This window comes from Thalassophryne amazonica, chromosome 8 (genome assembly GCF_902500255.1).
Source record: "Thalassophryne amazonica chromosome 8, fThaAma1.1, whole genome shotgun sequence".
NCBI classification, from domain to species: domain Eukaryota; kingdom Metazoa; phylum Chordata; class Actinopteri; order Batrachoidiformes; family Batrachoididae; genus Thalassophryne; species Thalassophryne amazonica.
In genome coordinates, this window is record NC_047110.1 from 90877803 (window position 1) to 90896913 (window position 19111).

A 19111-nucleotide genomic window follows, 5' to 3' on the forward strand; every position below is an offset into this window, starting at 1 on the left:
TTGTTTTGTTACAGTAAATTAATTGAGATCCTACCGGTATATTTTTCATTTATAAGTCGCACCGGAGTATAGGTCGCACCCCCGGCCAAAACATGTAAAAAAGTGCGACTTATAGTCCGGAAAATACGGTATGTATAAAGTCAAAAATAAGCTTTTGCCTCTACATGTCCAGGATCTGTTTAAAATGAGGGAATCCACCTACAGTTTGAGAGGAACATTATTATTTGAGACATTGAAGAGCCGTACTACTGTTAAAAGTCACTGTGTTTCCGTCAGGGGTGTTTGGAATAACTGTCCTGATAATATTAAAATACCTGGTATATTGGTTGGTTTTAAAAGGCTTTACAAAAAGAACATATTTAGCTGTTATAGTCTGAAGGATTAGGTTTACCATATTTGTCATTGTTCACTCTTACTTGTTTGGTTGTGTTTTGAAATTTCAGTGATTGATTAAGTTAAAATGTTCATCCACTTTCTTTTTCTTTATAGTTGTCATGCATATGCATATATATATATATATATATATATATATATATATATATATATATATATATATACACACACACACACACAGGCTTGGGGAGTAATGGGATACATGTAATGGCGTTACGTAATAAGGATACAAAAAAAGGTAACTATTCCGCTACAGTTACAGAAAAAAATACGTATTCAGATTACAGGTATATTTAGTAAAAATGGGGATTAGTTCGCAGGATTACAATTTTAATGCATTTTATGATATTATCTGTATATAATATTTTTTTTTTCTTTGAAACGAAAACGTCCCTTCATGGACAGCGACATGACGTCTCCCAACCGGGCAAAATATTGATGAAGTACCCGGATGTTAATGCATTTTCAATGGAGATCCGCGACTGAACACACTCAGAAAAATGGTTGCAAAATACGTGTTAAAATGCCATTTTGACCTGGATATTGAGCCAGTAAAATTAAATGACATTAAATTATGTCAGGAAAGTATTAAACTTACTCTGACACACACACATTCTCAAATAGTGTTGAAAGTTACACGGATCTGCGCTGTTCAAGCTGCTGAGCTGAGGCGTCCTGTTGAGCTGCTGCTCTGTTCAACGCAGCGCAGCTCCTAAAACCATTACAATACATTTATATATGTTATATTTTTACACAATTATCCTTTATTGACCGAGTTTCATTCATGAAGTCAGTGGTGTGGGTACACATCTCTATGTGTGGTGCGACTATGAGCGGCACAGCGCGGGTCATAATCTCATTATTTTAAGGTGCAAATTAAAAAATAAATCCCCAGTCTTGACGAACAATTTTAATCACTAACAACAAGTATTTTAACTAGACATTGGTCTAGTAGTGGAAAATATCAACTAGACATAATAAAGAGTTAATGGTCCGTGTCATCGGGCGACACAGATACGGCAGGAGATATACAGCTGTTTATCATCCAAACATCATGGACAAAGTGACAAGAAGAACCAAAACCACTTACGGACTTATGGAAGGAAATATTGTCTCCCTTGTTCCTCCGTTTGTGGCTTTGCCAACATGCGCAGCTTTCCGGCATATTCCACCTGTTTCTTGAACTTCTACGTGCGCAAATCACTAACTTGCCCGGAATTAAAATGGCGACCACGCCTCCTTACCGACAGTATTTACTTAATGGTTTTCATTATGCTGTTCTTATTTTGAAAGTTCAATAAGTGGACTATGTTAAACATGGTGCGAATGCCATGTGAAAGACTAAAGTAAGATAATTTTATGTTTACTGAACAAGTAGTAGACTTTTTTTTGTTTTGTATATTGTTCTGCAAGCCACTTTTAATTACAAATTCATCCTCATACCGCTTGAGTTTTCATTATCCTTCATTTGTTGAAAATTTAGCAGGTGAACCCTGGGTGTGTTTAAAACAATACTGTGGGTGCTCTTAATTCATAATGTGAAGTAAAACAGAACATGCCATGTAAAAGAATGCCTAATAAACTGTACTATGTGGTCAGGACTATTTATATTTAGTTTCTTTTGTCTGTATTAGCATATTTGATATTGGAGTAATCCAGAAGTAATTGAAAGTAATCAAATTACATTACTTTAATATTATGGTACTTGGATTACGTTACTGACTTTCAATAGGTAACTAGTAACTGTATCGGAATACATTTTTAAAGTAACCCTCCCAACCCTGTGTGTGTGTGTGTGTGTATATATATATATATATATATGCCACACTGGTTCTCTGTACATTGTTCCTTTTATGTTTTGTTATTTTCTTTGTTGTTGCTTATCTGTGTGCCGGATCTGACAAATGTATATGCATGAGTTTACCCTGCCAATAATTGGGATGTCCACAGATCCCCAGGTATCTGCTCCCCAGTGCACCATTCCTGAAGCAAAGTCTGCAGTCAAGATTCCAAGGACTGAAAGTCAAACAGAGGGGGACGAAATGTTATTTAGTGTGTAAACAAACATTAAAAACAATATTGCAACGCTCATGTAGACTTGAAAAACATTATTTAACACTGTATGGACATATTTAGGAAAACAATTACATTTTTCTTAATTAAAAAAGAGATTTAAAAACTGATATTTACACAGTAATGAAAGTGGGCCATGGACAAAACCTGAAAGTTTTTGGAAAGGGCTGCAGGCTTGAAGCCCCTGTCGGGCGGTCTGGGGGTCCTCCACAGGACAAATTTGAAATCTTAGATGCATTCTGGTGCATTGTTAGGTCTGTTTACCCACCAAAAAAAAAAAATCTCCAAAAAATTCAATTTATTGTTGGGTCAATTTTTCCATCCCAGATAAGAGTCTTTTCACACAACTTATATATTGGCAGGATGACAAAACTATAATCCACAGTCTGCACATGGATTAGAATATGGTGCTGTTACTATTTGATAAAAACACATTCACATTGGACTGTGCTTTTATAACAACTGATAGTGTCTTAAAAAAAAATACAATTTGATATAAGTAAATATGCATCTACTGTTGATTAAGTCACAAACATAACTTTCAGTTCTCAGGAACACTGATTTGGGTTTCAATTAGTTTCTTATTCACTTCTATTTATGGGAAACGGAATTACCCAATTTTCCACCCAGTGCTGACGTCAGCATTTCTGGGATACTCGCAACTTGTGCGTTGTGCAAAACAATGCACATTTTTCACATCAATGTCTGACTTCTACAAGCATGTTAAATATTTATCATATTTTAATTCCCATGAATATTTCACACCCATGTAACAGAAGAAACCACAAAGTGCAGATTGAGTAGGATAACATATCACATTTGCATGGAGACAGTTTGAAGTAAATTCATCCCAAAGACAGTTTGATTTGTGTGAAATAACTAACATCAACTGACAAGTTCTGACAAAAACATAATAAAATCAAAGACTTACCAGGTGTGTTAATGTTTTCATATAAATGATGATTTAAAAAAATTCTGGTTGGCATTTTGGTCCTTTTGGTTGAACCAGCCACATTTGAATTTATTTATGATGAACTTTAAACCGTCTCCCTGCAGCAGAACATTTCATCCATTTCCTTTGTTGTTTCAACATGACACAGAGTTCACGGTAAAATATGGACTAGCATCTCTCATTGGCTCCAGTGTAGACAAACAGCACCACGTAACATTATCCTTTTTTTTTTTTAAACAATAAGTTTATTGATTTTTTCATTTTAAAATAACAAAAATACACAAAACAGAACATTGACCACACAGACGCTTACAGATGACAGAGAGAGAGAAAAAAAGTAATAATAATAATAATAACAATTGTTAAGTCACAATAGAAGTTACTTGTTTTTCAAAAACTCAGTCAAAGGTCTCCAAATGACCTCAAAGTCCTCAACCTTTCCTCTTAAAATATAGGTCAGTCTTTCCAATGCAAAACAAAATGCCATTTCTGTAATCCAGACTTTTAATGAAGGAGCATCCACACTTTTCCAAAATAAAGCAATTGTTCTTCTGGCCTGCAGAAGTCCACAATCAACCAGTGTGGCTTGTTCTTTATTAATAACCAAGTCTTTGGGGTATAAACCTAAAATGCAAAGTGTGGCATGAAGGGGAATCTTCACACCGACTATGGACGAAAGGGTCTGAATCACAGATTCCCAAAAGTCCTCAATTTTCCAACAGTCCCATAACAGTGAAACAAAGTACCTTTATCATTTGTACACTTATTACAGAGGTCAGGAGTGTCAGGGGACCATTGATGTAATTTTACAGGAGTAATATATGTTCTCATATTGCAATAAACGCAATCTAGTATTAACAGTTTGTTTTTGAGCTTTAAGACAAACTTTCTCCCAATCAGAAATGTCAATATTCTCTTGAGTATCAGTGATCCATGCATACAACCTATCTTTACTTGTTTCTTTATCATGTAGCATTAGAGTCCTATAAAACATGGAGATTAGCTTTTTTCCATTTTGATTTGAAGAGACAATATTCTCTATACTAGATAAACGAGGTTCACAGGAAATGCCACTTTTGAGCTTTGATGACATAAAATGTTTCAACTGCCACAGGAAAAACACCTCCGTTGGAAGCCTTAAGGACAAGTTGGAACATGTCCAGCTGTTAAACAATTTCTCAGATACTCACTCTACTGAAAGCCATCAAAAGCCGCCTGTTTTTTTACAAATGGTTATCAACACGGAGGTGTTTTTCCTGTGTCGGCGCGCCGCGCCGGCTGCCTGACAACACACCAATCCTTCCGCACGTCTTTCATTACGAAATCTCCTTTAACAGTGGAATGTCCGGATAAATTGCTGATCCCGAGCTCTTCTGAAAGTTCTCTGTTCTCTCACGACGTCCTGGGTCAACAGAGGCTTAAATTTGGAGGTTTTCAGCTCAAAACAGGCTGATGATGGCGCCTCAGAGCACGGCGCGACGTACCGCTCCGTGGAAAGTCCTTAAAGCGACAGTAACACTCCATAATCTCTCATCAGCCGTTAAAATTTTCACCGAAAACCAGCTGAATTTCTCAAATGGTGTCCACTTCCATCTGCCTGACAGGTTCTGAAAAAAATTTTGATAAAGCAAAGCACCAGTCTCTCAGCAAGTTGTTAGACAAAGGGATTCCGACGGGAGGGGTGGACCACTCCTCACTCAAAGCCTGCCCACAGGCGAATGACGTAACCGACAGGCGTGAAAAAACTCACGCATGCACACGAGGGTTCAAGGTTGGCTGATGTAATCGCACGTGATTCAAATCCATATAGTTTTTGAAAAAAATAAAAAGCTACGTTATTTTTCTCGCAGACCTCATAAAGTTTAGAAGTATTCTATTAATATATTTGAAGAACGATTCTGTTAGTAAAAGAGGTATTGACTGAAAAAGATACAAAAACTTTGGCAAGATTGTCATTTTAATAATGTTTATATGCCCAATTATTGATACTGGCATTGTCATCCATCTGTCTAGTAATTGCTGCACCTCCAATATTAATGGATCATAGTTCAGTTTAACTACATTTCCGATATTGGGAGCAATTTTGACACCTAGATAAGTAAACCCTTCTCTTGCATTCAAAAATGGAGTTTGTACCACCGGATTAAGTTGTTCTTCATCATTTAAAAATAAGATGGAAGATTTTGTATCATTAATTAAGCCCGAGAAGCTTCCAAAAAGTTTTATGTGTTTTATTAAATTTGGTAGACTTGTGGACAGGTTGGTTAAGAATAGAATTACATTATTGGCGTAAAGAGATATTTTATGATCAATTTCACCTATTTGAATGCCTGACAGGCCTATATTATTACCATATTATTACGTACAGACATAGCCAATGGCTCCAAGGCTAAAATAAACAGCATTGGAGAAAGAGGGCAGCCTTGGCCACAATAAAAAAAACCATATAACATTATCCTTTAGTCTCAGTCAGGATATGAAAACATGAGACTTAATATCCACTGTGACGTGTCATGAGAGATGTTACGAAAGAATTCTACAAATACAGACCACAGACTAAATCCAAAATGCACCAGGAAAACAAAAAATAACCTTCTTCTTCTTTCGTGTTCATTGTCGATTTGCAAACCAACACGCTGCATTATCGCCACCAACTGTTTGGGCACAGGGCATTAATGGATTCTAATGTATGCTATCAAAAATACCCCGGAAACACTCACCATGTAAGTAAAGATCCAGATTTCCAGGAATTTCCGGAAAACATTCATGACTATTACAGTAATATTTCACTGATACATCAGATACTATCAGGACCTGCTTTGAGATGTGCCACTTACACCACTGGCAGCAGCAACAATAGATTGTCAGCATTTTAGTGTTTTGCATTCCTTTCTGTTCACTGCCATAAAGTTTGATGATGTCACACCATTGGGTGGTGAGCAGCATGTCCATTGGCTGCTCTGCTTGGTGATGTGATAATTAGGCCTTTAGCTTGGTAATTTATGTGCACATTTTTTGCTGTTAAGACTGCCAACTCACCAATGCCAAGGATGATCTTGTAGATGTGAACAGTAGAGAAGTGGAAGAGAAGGAAGAAGAAGTTGATGATGAAAAGGAAGAAGCACAGAATCACACAAACCCACTCCTGGAGCCGTTTACCTGTGGGAGCACAAAGACACACACACACAAAGATAAATTTCCTGGTTTTGAATGTAAGGGTAGGTCTGAGCCTTGCCCCCAAAACATTTTCAACTTTTGGTAGATTCTTCTGTCCACAGGGACAAGTACAAATACAAGCTAGGAGCAAGACAGAAGAAAAAAATGACGAACAATTTTTTTGTTTTTATTAAGTCAGCAAAATAACTTTACTCATCTGGCAAACCTGGACTGATTATTTTACCATTTAAGGATCACAGTCACTTCAATTCAAACTGATTATTTTACCATTTAAGGATCACAGTCACTTCAATTCAAACTCATTTAATGATGAATCATAAATCACCTGGAAACATTATACACGAGTTAGGACTAGACCTTTCCCACCCCATGGCCAAGCATGCTGGTGCCAGTGGTAAGGAAAAAAGTCACGAATCACTGTTTGTCATTTTACATGAAGAAATGCTAAGCAGGCCAAAGTCAGCATTCTAACATTCTAACAGCATTCTAATTCTGGCATTCTAACAAGACAACACAACAACACACTAGAAGGAACAACACAGAGACCATCCTTTGATATCACAGAAAAGTCGCAAAAGAGAAAATTTTATATAACTCATTGTTTGCAATGGAATGATTCATTGAATACACCGTGAGTTGCACACAATGCATCTGGAAAGAATTCAACAGTGTTTCACATTTTCCATGTTATAGCCACAGCCTTAGTCCAAAATGGATGAAATTCTTCTTTTTTTTTTTTTACCTCAAAATTATACGCACAATGCCACAAAATGACAATGTGAAAAATGTTTTGGGTTTGTTTGTTTGTTTTGGGTGTAGTTTTTTTTTTTTTTTTTTTAGATTTTTGCAAATTTGTTAAAAAACAAACAAACAAAAAACTAAGAAATCACACGTACATAAGTATGCCCAGCTTTTGCCTTGAAGCTCAGAATTGAGCTCAGGTGCATCCTGTTTCCACTGATCATCCGTGAGATGTTTCTACAGCTTAACTGAAGTTCACCTGTGTTAAACTGAGTTGACTGGACATGATGTGAAAAGGCACACACCTGTCTACATATAAGCTGACAGCACAAACCAAGCATGAAGTCAAGGTCTGTAGACCTCAGAGACAGGATTGTCTCAATGTACAAATGTAGGGATGGTACAGAAGCATTTCTGCTGCATTGAAGGTCCCAATGAGCACAATGGCCTTTATCATTCATAAACGGAAGAATTTCAAATTCACCAGGACTCTTCCTAGAGCTGGCCGCCCATCTAAACTGAGCGATTGGGGCGAGAAGGCCTTTGTCAGGGAGGTGACCAAGAACTCGATGGTCGCTGTGAGAGCTCCAGCATTCCACTGTGGAGAGAGGAGACCCTCCCAAAATGACAATCATCTCTGTAGCAATCCACAAATCAGACCTGTATGGTAGAGTGGCCAGACAGAAACCACTCCTTAGTAAAAGTCACGTGACAGCCCACCTGGAGTTTGCCAAAAGGTGCCCGAAGGGCTCTCAGACCATGAGAAACAAAATTCTCTGGTCTGATGAGACAACTTTGGCTTGAATGTCAAGCGTCATGTTTGGAAGAAACCAGGCACAATCCCTAGAGGGAAGCATGGTGGTGGCAGCATCATGCTGTGGGGATGTTTTTCAGCGACAGAACTGGGAGACATCAGATCTGAGGGAATGACGAATGCAGCAATGTACAGAAACATCCTGGATAAAAACCTGCTCTAGAGCGCTCTTGACTTCAGATTGGAGTGACAGTTCATCTTTCAGCAGGACAATGACCCTAAGCACACAGCCAAGATATCAAAGGAGTGGCTTCAGGATAACTCTGTGAATGCCCTTAAGTGGCCCAGCCAGAACCCAGACCTGAATCCGATTGAACATCTCTGGAGAGATCTGAAAATGGCTGTGCATCAGTGCTCCCCATCCAACCTGATGGAGCTGAGATGTGCTGCAAAGAGGAACGAGCAAAACTGCCCCCAAGATAGGTGCACCACACTTGTGGCATCACATTGAGGCTGTAATTACTGCCAAAGGTGTATCAACAAAGTACTGAGCAAAGGCTGTGAATACCTATGTCCAACCCCAATTCCAGTGAAGTTGGGACGTTGTGTAAAATGTAAATAAAAACAGAATACAATGATTTGCAAATCCTCTTCAACCTACATTAAATTGAATACACCACAAACACGATATCTGATGTTCAAACTGATAAACTTTATTGTTTTTGTGCAAATATTTGCTCATTTTGAAATGGATGCCTGCAACACATTTCAAAAAAGTTGGGACAGGGCAACAAAAGACTGGGAAAGTTGATGAATGCTCAAAGAACACTGTAGGAAGAAAGCCACAGGATGAATATAATAAGGTGTTTGGAATATTGAAAATTATCACTTGTGGATAATTTTACCTCGAATAGGGGGGACCACCTATCGCTGCCTTAATGATCTATAACAAGGTTATAATATCATTGATTTTAGGGTCAGTCGATAGGAAATATTAAAATCAGTCTCAATTTCTAAGGGGTAAGTTCTGCAGGTCAGATCCGACACCCTCTGTAAAACCATACAAAAGTCACAGACAACTTCACACGTTTAAGATATTTATTTAACTCTGGCAGGAGATAAATAACAGGACATATCACAGTGAGCAATTTAATGATGACGATATTCAATGAGCAATGATTACATGACGTTCAGATAATTTGGTTTCGTAGCGGGAGCTTTAGGAGTAAGATTTGTCCTAATTTACTTTGGTATTTATTAACTTGAAAGAAGATTAATGATTTTGAATAGAGTTAAATAAAGCCACTCTGTTTATCTGACAACATAGCCCGGTCTTACTTTGCACAGTGCAGTGGGTCTAAGTAAGGTCCGATGCTGAACGCCGTCTAGTTCAGTCGATGCTCCGTCCGCCACACAGCTTCGTTAGGGACCTTGACAAAGAGGCTCTGCCGGTCCGACCTACTCAGTTTCATCAGTGGCGGGGATGATTTCTGTTATTGTGCTATGATTTTGCGGCGGCAGTTCAAGTTGCTGTTGAACGTCTCAGCTGACCTGGATGTTTTCTCTGCAGCACTCTGGAGTCTGGCTCATCAGAATAAAGGTTTGAGCATCTTTATTCTCTATCAAAAATCAAAAATTTGTCTTTCGTCGTCATTTTTTGGAAGCTTGGTCAAATCAAAACTCAATGCAAAAATAGCTGACTTTAGAAGAAAAATGTTTGTGAAAGGAATTTGGAGTTTGAAGAAGAAAAAAGGTTTTAATTTGAAAATTCGGAAAAAGGAAGTTAAATGCGCCAGGGCGTTTAACTTGGCAAAAGTTATCTGTCGAAAAAGTAATTGTGCAAAACAAAAAGGAGTTTAAGTAGCACGTGGCTTTTAACAAAGAGTCATAAATTTTCTTGACGGCGAGGGCGCGTCTTTAGACTCAAGACGCGCACGGCAAGATGCAGGAAAGTGAAGAGAGGAAAAAAGCGAGAGAAAAGAGAGCAAATTCCCGGGAGCGAGCTCTTTTAAAGGTTTAACAAGCTCCACCCCCAAAAATTCTGGGTAATGTAGTTTCTGGACTTTCCTTCATCTAGTTTTATATATATAAATCAGCGTGGCTCCAAAAGTCCCGCTTCAAAACCCAAACAAGTCCTGTAGAATAAATCTTGTAACTGGTTTACCTGGAATTATATACCACACACACATATAAGTAAACGTTCTCCAACGAACAGAGTATAACACATCAAATATAATACTTTCGTGAAAATTCAGTAAGGTATGCATAAGGTATCATGCATGAAGTGAAAAGAGTCACATGTGATTTTCTTTTCTCCTTTTTTTGTTACAACAATACAATGAAATTTTCTTTTAAACGTGGTTACACTTTTAAGTCTGCAGGAGGCAGTCACCTGCCCTTCCCAAATCGTCCAACAGGGGTCACTCTTGTCCCATAGCTGGATTTTGTATTTATCTAGCAGAAATGTGAAAAGCGTAACGCTGATTCGATTTCAACCAAAAACTTTGCAATAATCAGCGGACTGACAGCAATCCTTCAGTGAGTTTTCTTTTGAGTCTAGTGTGAAAAACCTCTTTTTAGGACTTTTGGTGAAGAAAGTGGCTGTCTGTGGAGGGTTTTTTTTATGTGAGAGGGGAGGTGAGTTGCATCTGGTTTGGGGTACTGATAAGGGTTCACAGCTCCGTGAGGAATGGACTTTGGGGAGTCTTAAATCCTGATGAATGGTGGTGGTGGTTTGACACAGATCCAAGCTGGGCCTGGCTTGGAGCGTCTCCTCTTTGACACCTGGAGATATACCAGGCCTTGCTGTATGGAGTTTATCTTTCTTTTAAGAAACTCTATGGCCTCTGCATAATGCAAGCTTAAGATGATGGTTGTTTGATCACAGCTTTCCGCTACAACACCTAATTGGAAAGAGGTGATTGGCATGATTGGGTATAAAAGGAGCATCCCCAAAAGGCTCAGCCATTCAAAAGCAAAGGTGGGGCGAGGATCACCACTTTGTGAACAATTGCATGCAAAAAATAGTCCAACAGTTTACGAACAATGTTTCTCAACGTTCATTGCAAGGAATTTAGGGATTCCATCATCTACAGTCCTTTATATAATCAGAATATTCAGAGAATCCGGAGAACTTTCTACATGTAAGCGGCAAGGCCGAAAGCCAACAATGAATGCCCGTGATCTTCGATCCCTCAGGCGGCACTGCATTAAAAACCAACATCATTGTGTAAAGGATCTTACCACGTGGGCTCAGGAACACTTCAGAAAACCACTGTCAGTTAACACAGTTCATCATTACATCTACAAGTGCAAGTTAAAACTCTACCATGTAAAGTAAAAGCCATACATCAACAACATCCAGAAACGCCAACGCCTTCTCTGGGCCCGAGCTCATTTGAAATTGACAGATGCAAAGTGGAAAAGTGTGCTGTGGTCTGATGAGTCCCCACATTGTTTTTGAAAATCATGGACGTTGTGTCCTCCGGACAAGAGGATAAAGACCATCCAAATTGTTACCAGCGCAAAGTTCAAAAGCCAGCATCTGTGATGGTATTTGGGTGTGTTAGTGCCCATGACATGGGCAACTTAAACATCTGTGAAAGGTACATCCAGGTTTTGGAGCAATACATGCTGCCATCCAAGCAACATCTTTTTCAGGGACATCCCTGCTTATTTCAGCAAGACAAGACATTGACCACCTCTGACTGGGGGGATCCCGAGGCGTTCCCAGGCCAGTGTGGAGATATAATCTCTCCACCTACTCCTGGGTCTTCCCCAGGATCTCCTCCCAGATGGACATGTCTGGAACACCTCCCAGGAGGCATCCTTACCAGATGCCCGAACCACCTCAGCTGGCTCCTTTCAACGCGAAGGAGCAGCAACTCTACTCTGAGCTCCCCACAGATGACCGAACTTCTCACCCTACAGTGGGGAAAATAAGTATTTGATCACCTGTCAGTTTTGCAGGTTTTCCCACGTACAAAGAATGGAGAGGTCTGTAATTTTTATCGTAGGTACACTTCAACTGTGAGAGACAAAATCTAAAAAAAAAAAAAAAAAAAAAAAAAAAAATCCAGAAAAACATATTGTATGATTTTTAAATAATTAATTTGCATTTTATTGCATAAAATAAGTATTTGACCCCGTAGAAAAACAGAGCTTAACAATTGGTACAGAAACATTTGTCTGCCATTACAGAGTTCAGACGTTTCCTGTAGTTCTTGACCAAGTTTTCACACACTGCAACAGGGATTTTGGTCCACTCCTCCATACAGATCTTCTCCAAATCTTTCAGGTTTGGAGTTTCAGCTCCCTCCAAAGATTTTCTATTGAGTTCAGGTCTGGAGGCTGGCCAGGCCACTCCAGGATCTTGAAATGCTTCTTACGGAGCCAATCCTTAGTTGCCCTGGCTGTGTGTTTGGGGTCATTGTCATGCTGGAAGACCCAGCCATGACCCATCTTCAATGTTCTTACTGAGGGAAGGAGGTTGTTTGCTAAAATCTCGTAATACATGAGCCCATCCCTCCTCCCTTCAATACGGTGCAGTCGTCCTGTCCCCTTTGCAGAAGAGCACCCCCAGAGTATGCATTTTCCACCCCCATGCTTCATGGTTGGGATGGTTTTCTTGGGGTTGTTCTCATCCTCTAAACATGGTAAGTGGAGCTGATTCCAAAAAGCTCTATTTTGGTCTCACCTGACCACATGACCTTCTCCCATGCCTCCTCTGGATCATCTGAATCAGTGGTCTCCAAACTATTCCAGAAAGGACTGAGAGGGTACAGGTTTTCTTTGCAGCCACTGACTTCAGCAGGTGATTTCACTGTTTAACATCACTTGGAGCAGGTGAGATGAGTTCATTAGTGAAATCACCTGCTGGAGTCAGTGGCTGCAAAGAAAACCTGCACCCTCTCGGCCCTTTCTGGAATAGTTTGGAGACCACTGATCCAAATGGTCATTGGTGAACTTTAAATGGGCCTGGACATGTGCTGGCTTGAGCAGGGGGACCTTGCTGCTCTGCCATGACAGCATCATGTGTTACTAATGTAATCTTTGGGACTGTGGTCCCAGCTCTCTTCAGGTCATTGACCAGGTCCTCCTGTGTAGTTCTGAGCTTTCTCAGAATCATCCTTACCCCACAAAGTGAGATCTTGCAAGGAATCTCAGACCGAGGGAGATTGTGTTTCTTCCACTTTCTAATAAATAATCATAACAGTTGCTGTCTTCTACCAAGCTTCTTGCCTGTTGTCCTGTAGTCCATCCCAGCCTTGTGCAGGTCTACAGTTTTGTCCCTGGTGTCCTTAGACAGCTCTTTGGTCTTGGCTATGGTGGACAGGTTGGAGTGTGATTGATTGAGTGTGTGAACAGGTGTCTTTTATACAGGTAACAAGTTCAAACAGGTGCAATTAATATAGGTAAAGAGTGCAGAATAAGAGGGCTTCTTAAAGAAAAATTAACAGGTCTGTGAGAGCCAGAATTTTTGCTGATTGGTCAGGGGTGAAATACTTATTTCATGCAATGTTTCTGTGTAGGCTCTCAAATGCAAATTAATTCAAAAGCCAAAATGCAAATTAATTATAAATCATACAATGTGATTTTCTGGATTTTTTTTTTTTTTTTTCAGATTCTGTCTCTCACAGTTGAAGTGTACCTACGATAAAAATTACAGACTTTTTAGAGATATGGTGACAAAACGCATTCAGGACTTAAAAGTGCATATCTCTGGTAAATGAAATGTCAAATGAGCTGACAATTCAAAATAAATAAAGTAATAAAAAGTAAAGTAAATAAAAAATACTAATGTATTATGTTTTATTTTTGGTCCCATATGCTCTAAGAAATTAAGTCATAAACATGGGGAATTGAGCTTGATTTCATCTGCCACTGATAGACACTCAAATATGAATCTCTGACAAATGTGGACTTCGGTGACTTTGTGTGAGGCACTGCCCTCTCAGACCCATACACTGAAACAAATGGGTAATCAGTGATTACGAAGAGTCAGAGAGAACGTGATGGCGAGTGACAAATAGACTAGAATAGACCCTTTATTTCTCCTTTGTGAAATTCTCTCAGTGAGTGTACATGTGAGGCACACTTATCTGTTGGCATGACCACACACACACACACACACACACACACACACACACACACACACACACACACACACAGCACCTTGGTTAAAAGTTGGTTAACAAATTACATAAGACAAAGACTGGCAGTGGTTGCCATTTTCCAAAGTGCAGTTTTTTGAGCTTCTGTCACACTTGCCAAACAAGCAAATTATGCAAAATGTTACAACTCTCTCAAAAAAGGTACTGTAAAACATCTTGAGTATTTTGCAGTAAACAGCAAATGAAACCAACTTTTTTAACAGGAGAACTGTGACGTGGACCAGCTTTTTGTGGACAAATGACAGCGCCACCCAGCTGAACAATAATTCTACATGGCTCTGTGTGCCAACACAGGCGGAGTAAAATAAGTGATGCAGTTTTCAGGGTATGTAATTTTTCAAGCTTATGGAGATGCACTTTATTTTTGTCTGTTCCTGAATACACTGCGGGTTCCGAAGAGGCAGATGACATATGTTGACCGCAAAATACAAGAATTTGACTTGAAAGCCAAATTAAAGCCATGTTACATTTCCAGACATAAGCGACCCAGATTGACTGTGTGCACTGGTGTAAGTCATGAAGTGGACTGTAACCGGATACAGGTGGAGTAAGTTTCAGGCAGTACAGGTTCCAGGTGTTACATAACGATTCTGGATAAAAATGGCTGTGAAATTGTGGTGCATTTTTCTGATGCACTCTGGCTTAGTTTACTTTTGCAAGATATATCAGGGCCCACAAAAGTTAAAAAAGTTGTATGAAATGATATATAATCTGCTATCAATTTTTTTTAAATAATAGTGTTGACTGAAGTGAGATGTGCCCTTTAATGTGGAATTTGATTTATGGTTGCGGGGAAGACCTACCCAGGGCAAGGAGAGCTCATTTTTGTTTATATTTTAAAAGGACATTCCTTCATTATCACTGAAATGTCAGAGGTGGGATGAGACCTACAAACAAAGAAGGCAAAATACTAAGAGCAGAGCATTATCAGCATAGAAACACTGTAATGCCGCGTTCACACCGGGCGCAATCAGACGCTACAAATTCGCGGGGGTCGCGTGGCGATGGACGCGCCTCCTTTGCCGGGTGTGTCGCTCTGCTTGGCTGGACTTTAGCTGCGAAAATTTGCCCCGGTGCGTCATCAAATAGGAGGAGCTTCCATTCCGCTCGGCATCAAGTCATCATGACGGACCTTGATCACATGGAGCGAGTTGTTGTGAAAAGCTCCCAATACAGAGAGTATCATTATTTGCTGCGTCTGGATGATGGCCGCTTTCAGTGGTCCTTCCACCTCTGCGGGACCCAGTTTGAGGACCAACTGTCCCGTTCACGCACGCACATGGAAAAAAAAAACAAAAAAAAAAACTCTGCTGCTTGCTGCAGCTCGCTCTTCCCCCAAAAAACTCTGTCATAATGGTGTTTAGAAACCAGTCACCATTTGTTTTATTATACATCTGTGTAGTTAATAAAATATTCTCCACACAGACGATTTGCTCGCGCACGCACATAAAAATATAAAAAAAATAAAGAAACTCCGCGGCTTGCTGTGAGGCTGCTCCTCGCTCTTTCCCAAAAAAAAAACTGTCATAATTGTCTTTAGAAACCAGTCACCATTTGCTTTACTATACATCTGTGTAGTTAATAAGTAAAATAATCTCCATGGACAATTCCCTCGCGCGCGCACGTAAAATAAAAATAAAAAAACTCCACTCCCGCTGCTGTGGTGCTGCTGCTCGCTCCAAAAACTCTCTCATAATTGTGAAAGAAAGGACAAAAGAGACATAAGTCCTGCTCACAGGCTGCTACCAGAGACAGGAAATGTTCACATCTTCAGTCAAACTCCAGACATCTCCACATCACTACATATTCAGTCCCTGATTGGTCATCGCGGCGCGAAGAGACGAAAAAGTTCAGATTTTTCAACTTGGGGAGGAGGGCAACACGACGTGACGCGACGCAATATCGTGCTACAAATGTGCAAAACGCTCAAAATCGCTTCACTCGCGTGGCTTCACTTGCGTCCATCGCGTCGCGCTGCGCGATTTGGCGCCAAAACGGGTCATTACATAGGAATCACATGGCAACCTGTGGCTGCAGTCGCTTGTGTCGCGCCCGGTGTGAACGCAGCATAATACTGTGTGAATCATACTTGGTGCTTAGGTTTGTATAACCAATACAAATCCAATGGCATCACGGCCAACAAAAATGTAAGTAATTTTTGGCTTTTGAGGGTTAGGAAATATGAACAGAGAAAAGTAAGTGAAAGGAGGGCGTGAGAGAGGAAATGCAGTAAGACCTAAAGTTGCCCAGCTCAGAAGTGTGTTATTAATGAAATGGGTGAGGTCCCTGCGACCACAGGGAGAACAAATCACTTTTGACCGAGGGTCAAAGGACCATTTAGGCATGAGGACTCTCTCTCTGTGTGTGTGTGTGTGTGTGTGTGTGTGTGTGTGTGTGTGTGTGTGTGTGTGTGTGTGTGTGTCCGTCCAACCAGGGTGTTAATATATAATCAGTCAGATGAAGACAAATGTACTCCAGGCTGCAGGGTCATGACCCCTCATTTGTGAGACACTGATGCAGCACATCGCCTGTGTGTGCATGCATGCGCGCGCGAGCGCACACACACACGCACACACACACACACACACAAAAACTCTCAGTGTGTGGTAGGATGGAGACATCTGCTGGGACGAGGCCAAATTCACAGGTCAGCAGCATGAAGGACAGACGAGACAGAGGGACCAACTCAAACTAGTCAAATGCTAAACTCACAGCTCAGCAAAATTAGGAGAGAGGATCAAACTCAATCACATGTCAAACTGAAGAGCAGAGCAAGATACTGAATTATTCAATGTGCACAAATTGCAGATCTATAGCTCATTTAATATGGGACAGCACATTGTAAAATCTGAAGTTTTCAATCTAAACTGTCAAATATCAAGAAATAATCTACATCAGTTTTAGACCTTTGTCTCTCACTTCCTCACTTCTTATCAGTTCCTTCCAGAGTCTAATGTGCTTTTAAAACTTTAATGTGTTCTGATCCTAATATATTACACAGCATTAGCAGCATATAAGATATTCATGACACTTTTAAATAAAGCACACAAGACCTGGAGGGTGTGTGACCGTGCACGCTTATAGACCTGTGTGGCTATGAATATGCTATCAGCCTCTCATAAGGTATGGACTGAAGTGGTCATGGGAGATTTAAAATACAGGATTATGGATATTTTCCAAATCATCAAATGTGACCCCTCACCTTTTAAAAATACTTCTGATCAAACTTGTGAAGCTACAGAATTCATGTGCGGCCAGAATCTCTCTAAAGAATGAGACTTTGTAAAACTCAGATTTTTCTATATTTACTGACTGAACAGTGAGTATGAAAAACACTCGTTACAGGATGTAATTCCACTGATATTTCATTGTGAGAAACAAAATTATCTAGACAAATTTCTGCATTCCCTAGTATCCAGATTTCTTCAAAAACTGACCAATTTGGGAAGGGGGTGGATTGCAAAATTTTAGTAAAATTGGCTTACGGGCCTGTCACACCTTAATGATTTAGCCAGCATATGCCCACTTGTAAAAAAAAATTTGGCGACTACGCTGGCTACGTAAAATACATTATGCAGTTGTCACACCATGGCAATTTAGCCAGCAAATTCCCACATATCAAAAAGGCTGCCAACACGCCATTATACAGTAGCTGACACATTCAGTAACAGGCCTGTCACAACTTAATGATTTAACCAGCATAGGCTTAAGTATAAAAAATATGCGGAATACACTGGCATATGTCCAAAAAGTTTTGGGTTGGCTTTGTGTAAGTTAAGAGCACATTGAAGCATGCTAGTATATGTCGTAGTACAGCGAGTACATTGAAAAAATTTCGACGCATGCCAGCGTATGTCTCATACCTCCCACATACACGGGCCATAGGTTGTAGGTAAGTTATGTGATTGTTGACACACGTTTCTTGTATGTTACTCATGTTGAAATACATCCACTGATGATGTCCATTGATTGGCGGAACAACTTAGGTGTAGTCATGTGAACAGTTTAGACTGTTACAAATATTAAATCCATTCTGAATAAAGTCTTAATCTTACCTATTGGTTTCAGTTGGATACATCATCACAGCCTGAGGAAAACGTATCCACTTATCCAAAACTTGTCCCGATTTTGGAAAATGACATCTGAAAATACTTTAATTCCTTGTTGTGGCTGAAGAAATGTAGCCTTTTAAAATAAGTAACCTCTGTGTTTTGTGCGTTTCTCAGCTTGAACCAGAGGATTCCAGCACTTTGTGCCACAACAAGAAAATGAACTTATTTTAAAAGGTGAAAGAGTCACAGCACGTCAAATGATGCCACTGAAGGAAGGTGGCATTTCTAAGAGAAATCTGTGAGCACATACCATACAGTCTGTGGTCTAGTGATCCTCTGCCTACTTTCAGAGGAATTACAGCACTGTGTTCCTTCAAACCTTGATGTTGTCTTAGTGCAGTCATGGCAAAGTATGGCACATCCAGACAGATGACTTTGCTGTACTGTCCCACTGGGACAGTTACGTTGAACAGTTGTATATGGTAACACTCCTACCAGGATTTTTGAAATCTCTGGCGCCAGGGTTCATGTGGATAAGTTTGTGTTCAGCTGTAATGTTAGCGAATCTCAAGATTGTGAAGGTAGTGAAACAGCTGAAAGCAGGTAAAGTAGCAGAGATGTGTGGTATTGTGGCTGAATGTCTTGTGTAAAATAAATAACTCCAAAAATTCATCATATCAAATGAAAACGCATTGCATCTCTCCTTGTGGCAAATATTATATGAATCCAATTTGAAACATATCACTTGAGTAGTTTTTTGTTTTAATAATCTACAGCTAGCTCTTTGCTTCTTTAA

The 19111-nt window shown here is 39.8% G+C and overlaps 1 protein-coding gene across 2 annotated transcripts in view; it reads right to left on the reverse strand.

Moving 5' to 3' along the window:
- si:ch211-212o1.2 (uncharacterized protein LOC492735 homolog) overlaps positions 1-19111 on the reverse strand; it is a 177123-nt gene that overhangs the window by 58960 nt on the left and 99052 nt on the right. For both annotated transcript variants that reach the window (XM_034176971.1, XM_034176970.1), the window contains exons 2-3: positions 6458-6577; positions 2318-2409 (exon numbers count right to left, since the gene is read on the reverse strand). In XM_034176971.1, the coding sequence (XP_034032862.1) occupies positions 2318-2409; positions 6458-6577 (212 nt within the window). The remainder of the gene's footprint in view (positions 1-2317; positions 2410-6457; positions 6578-19111) is intronic.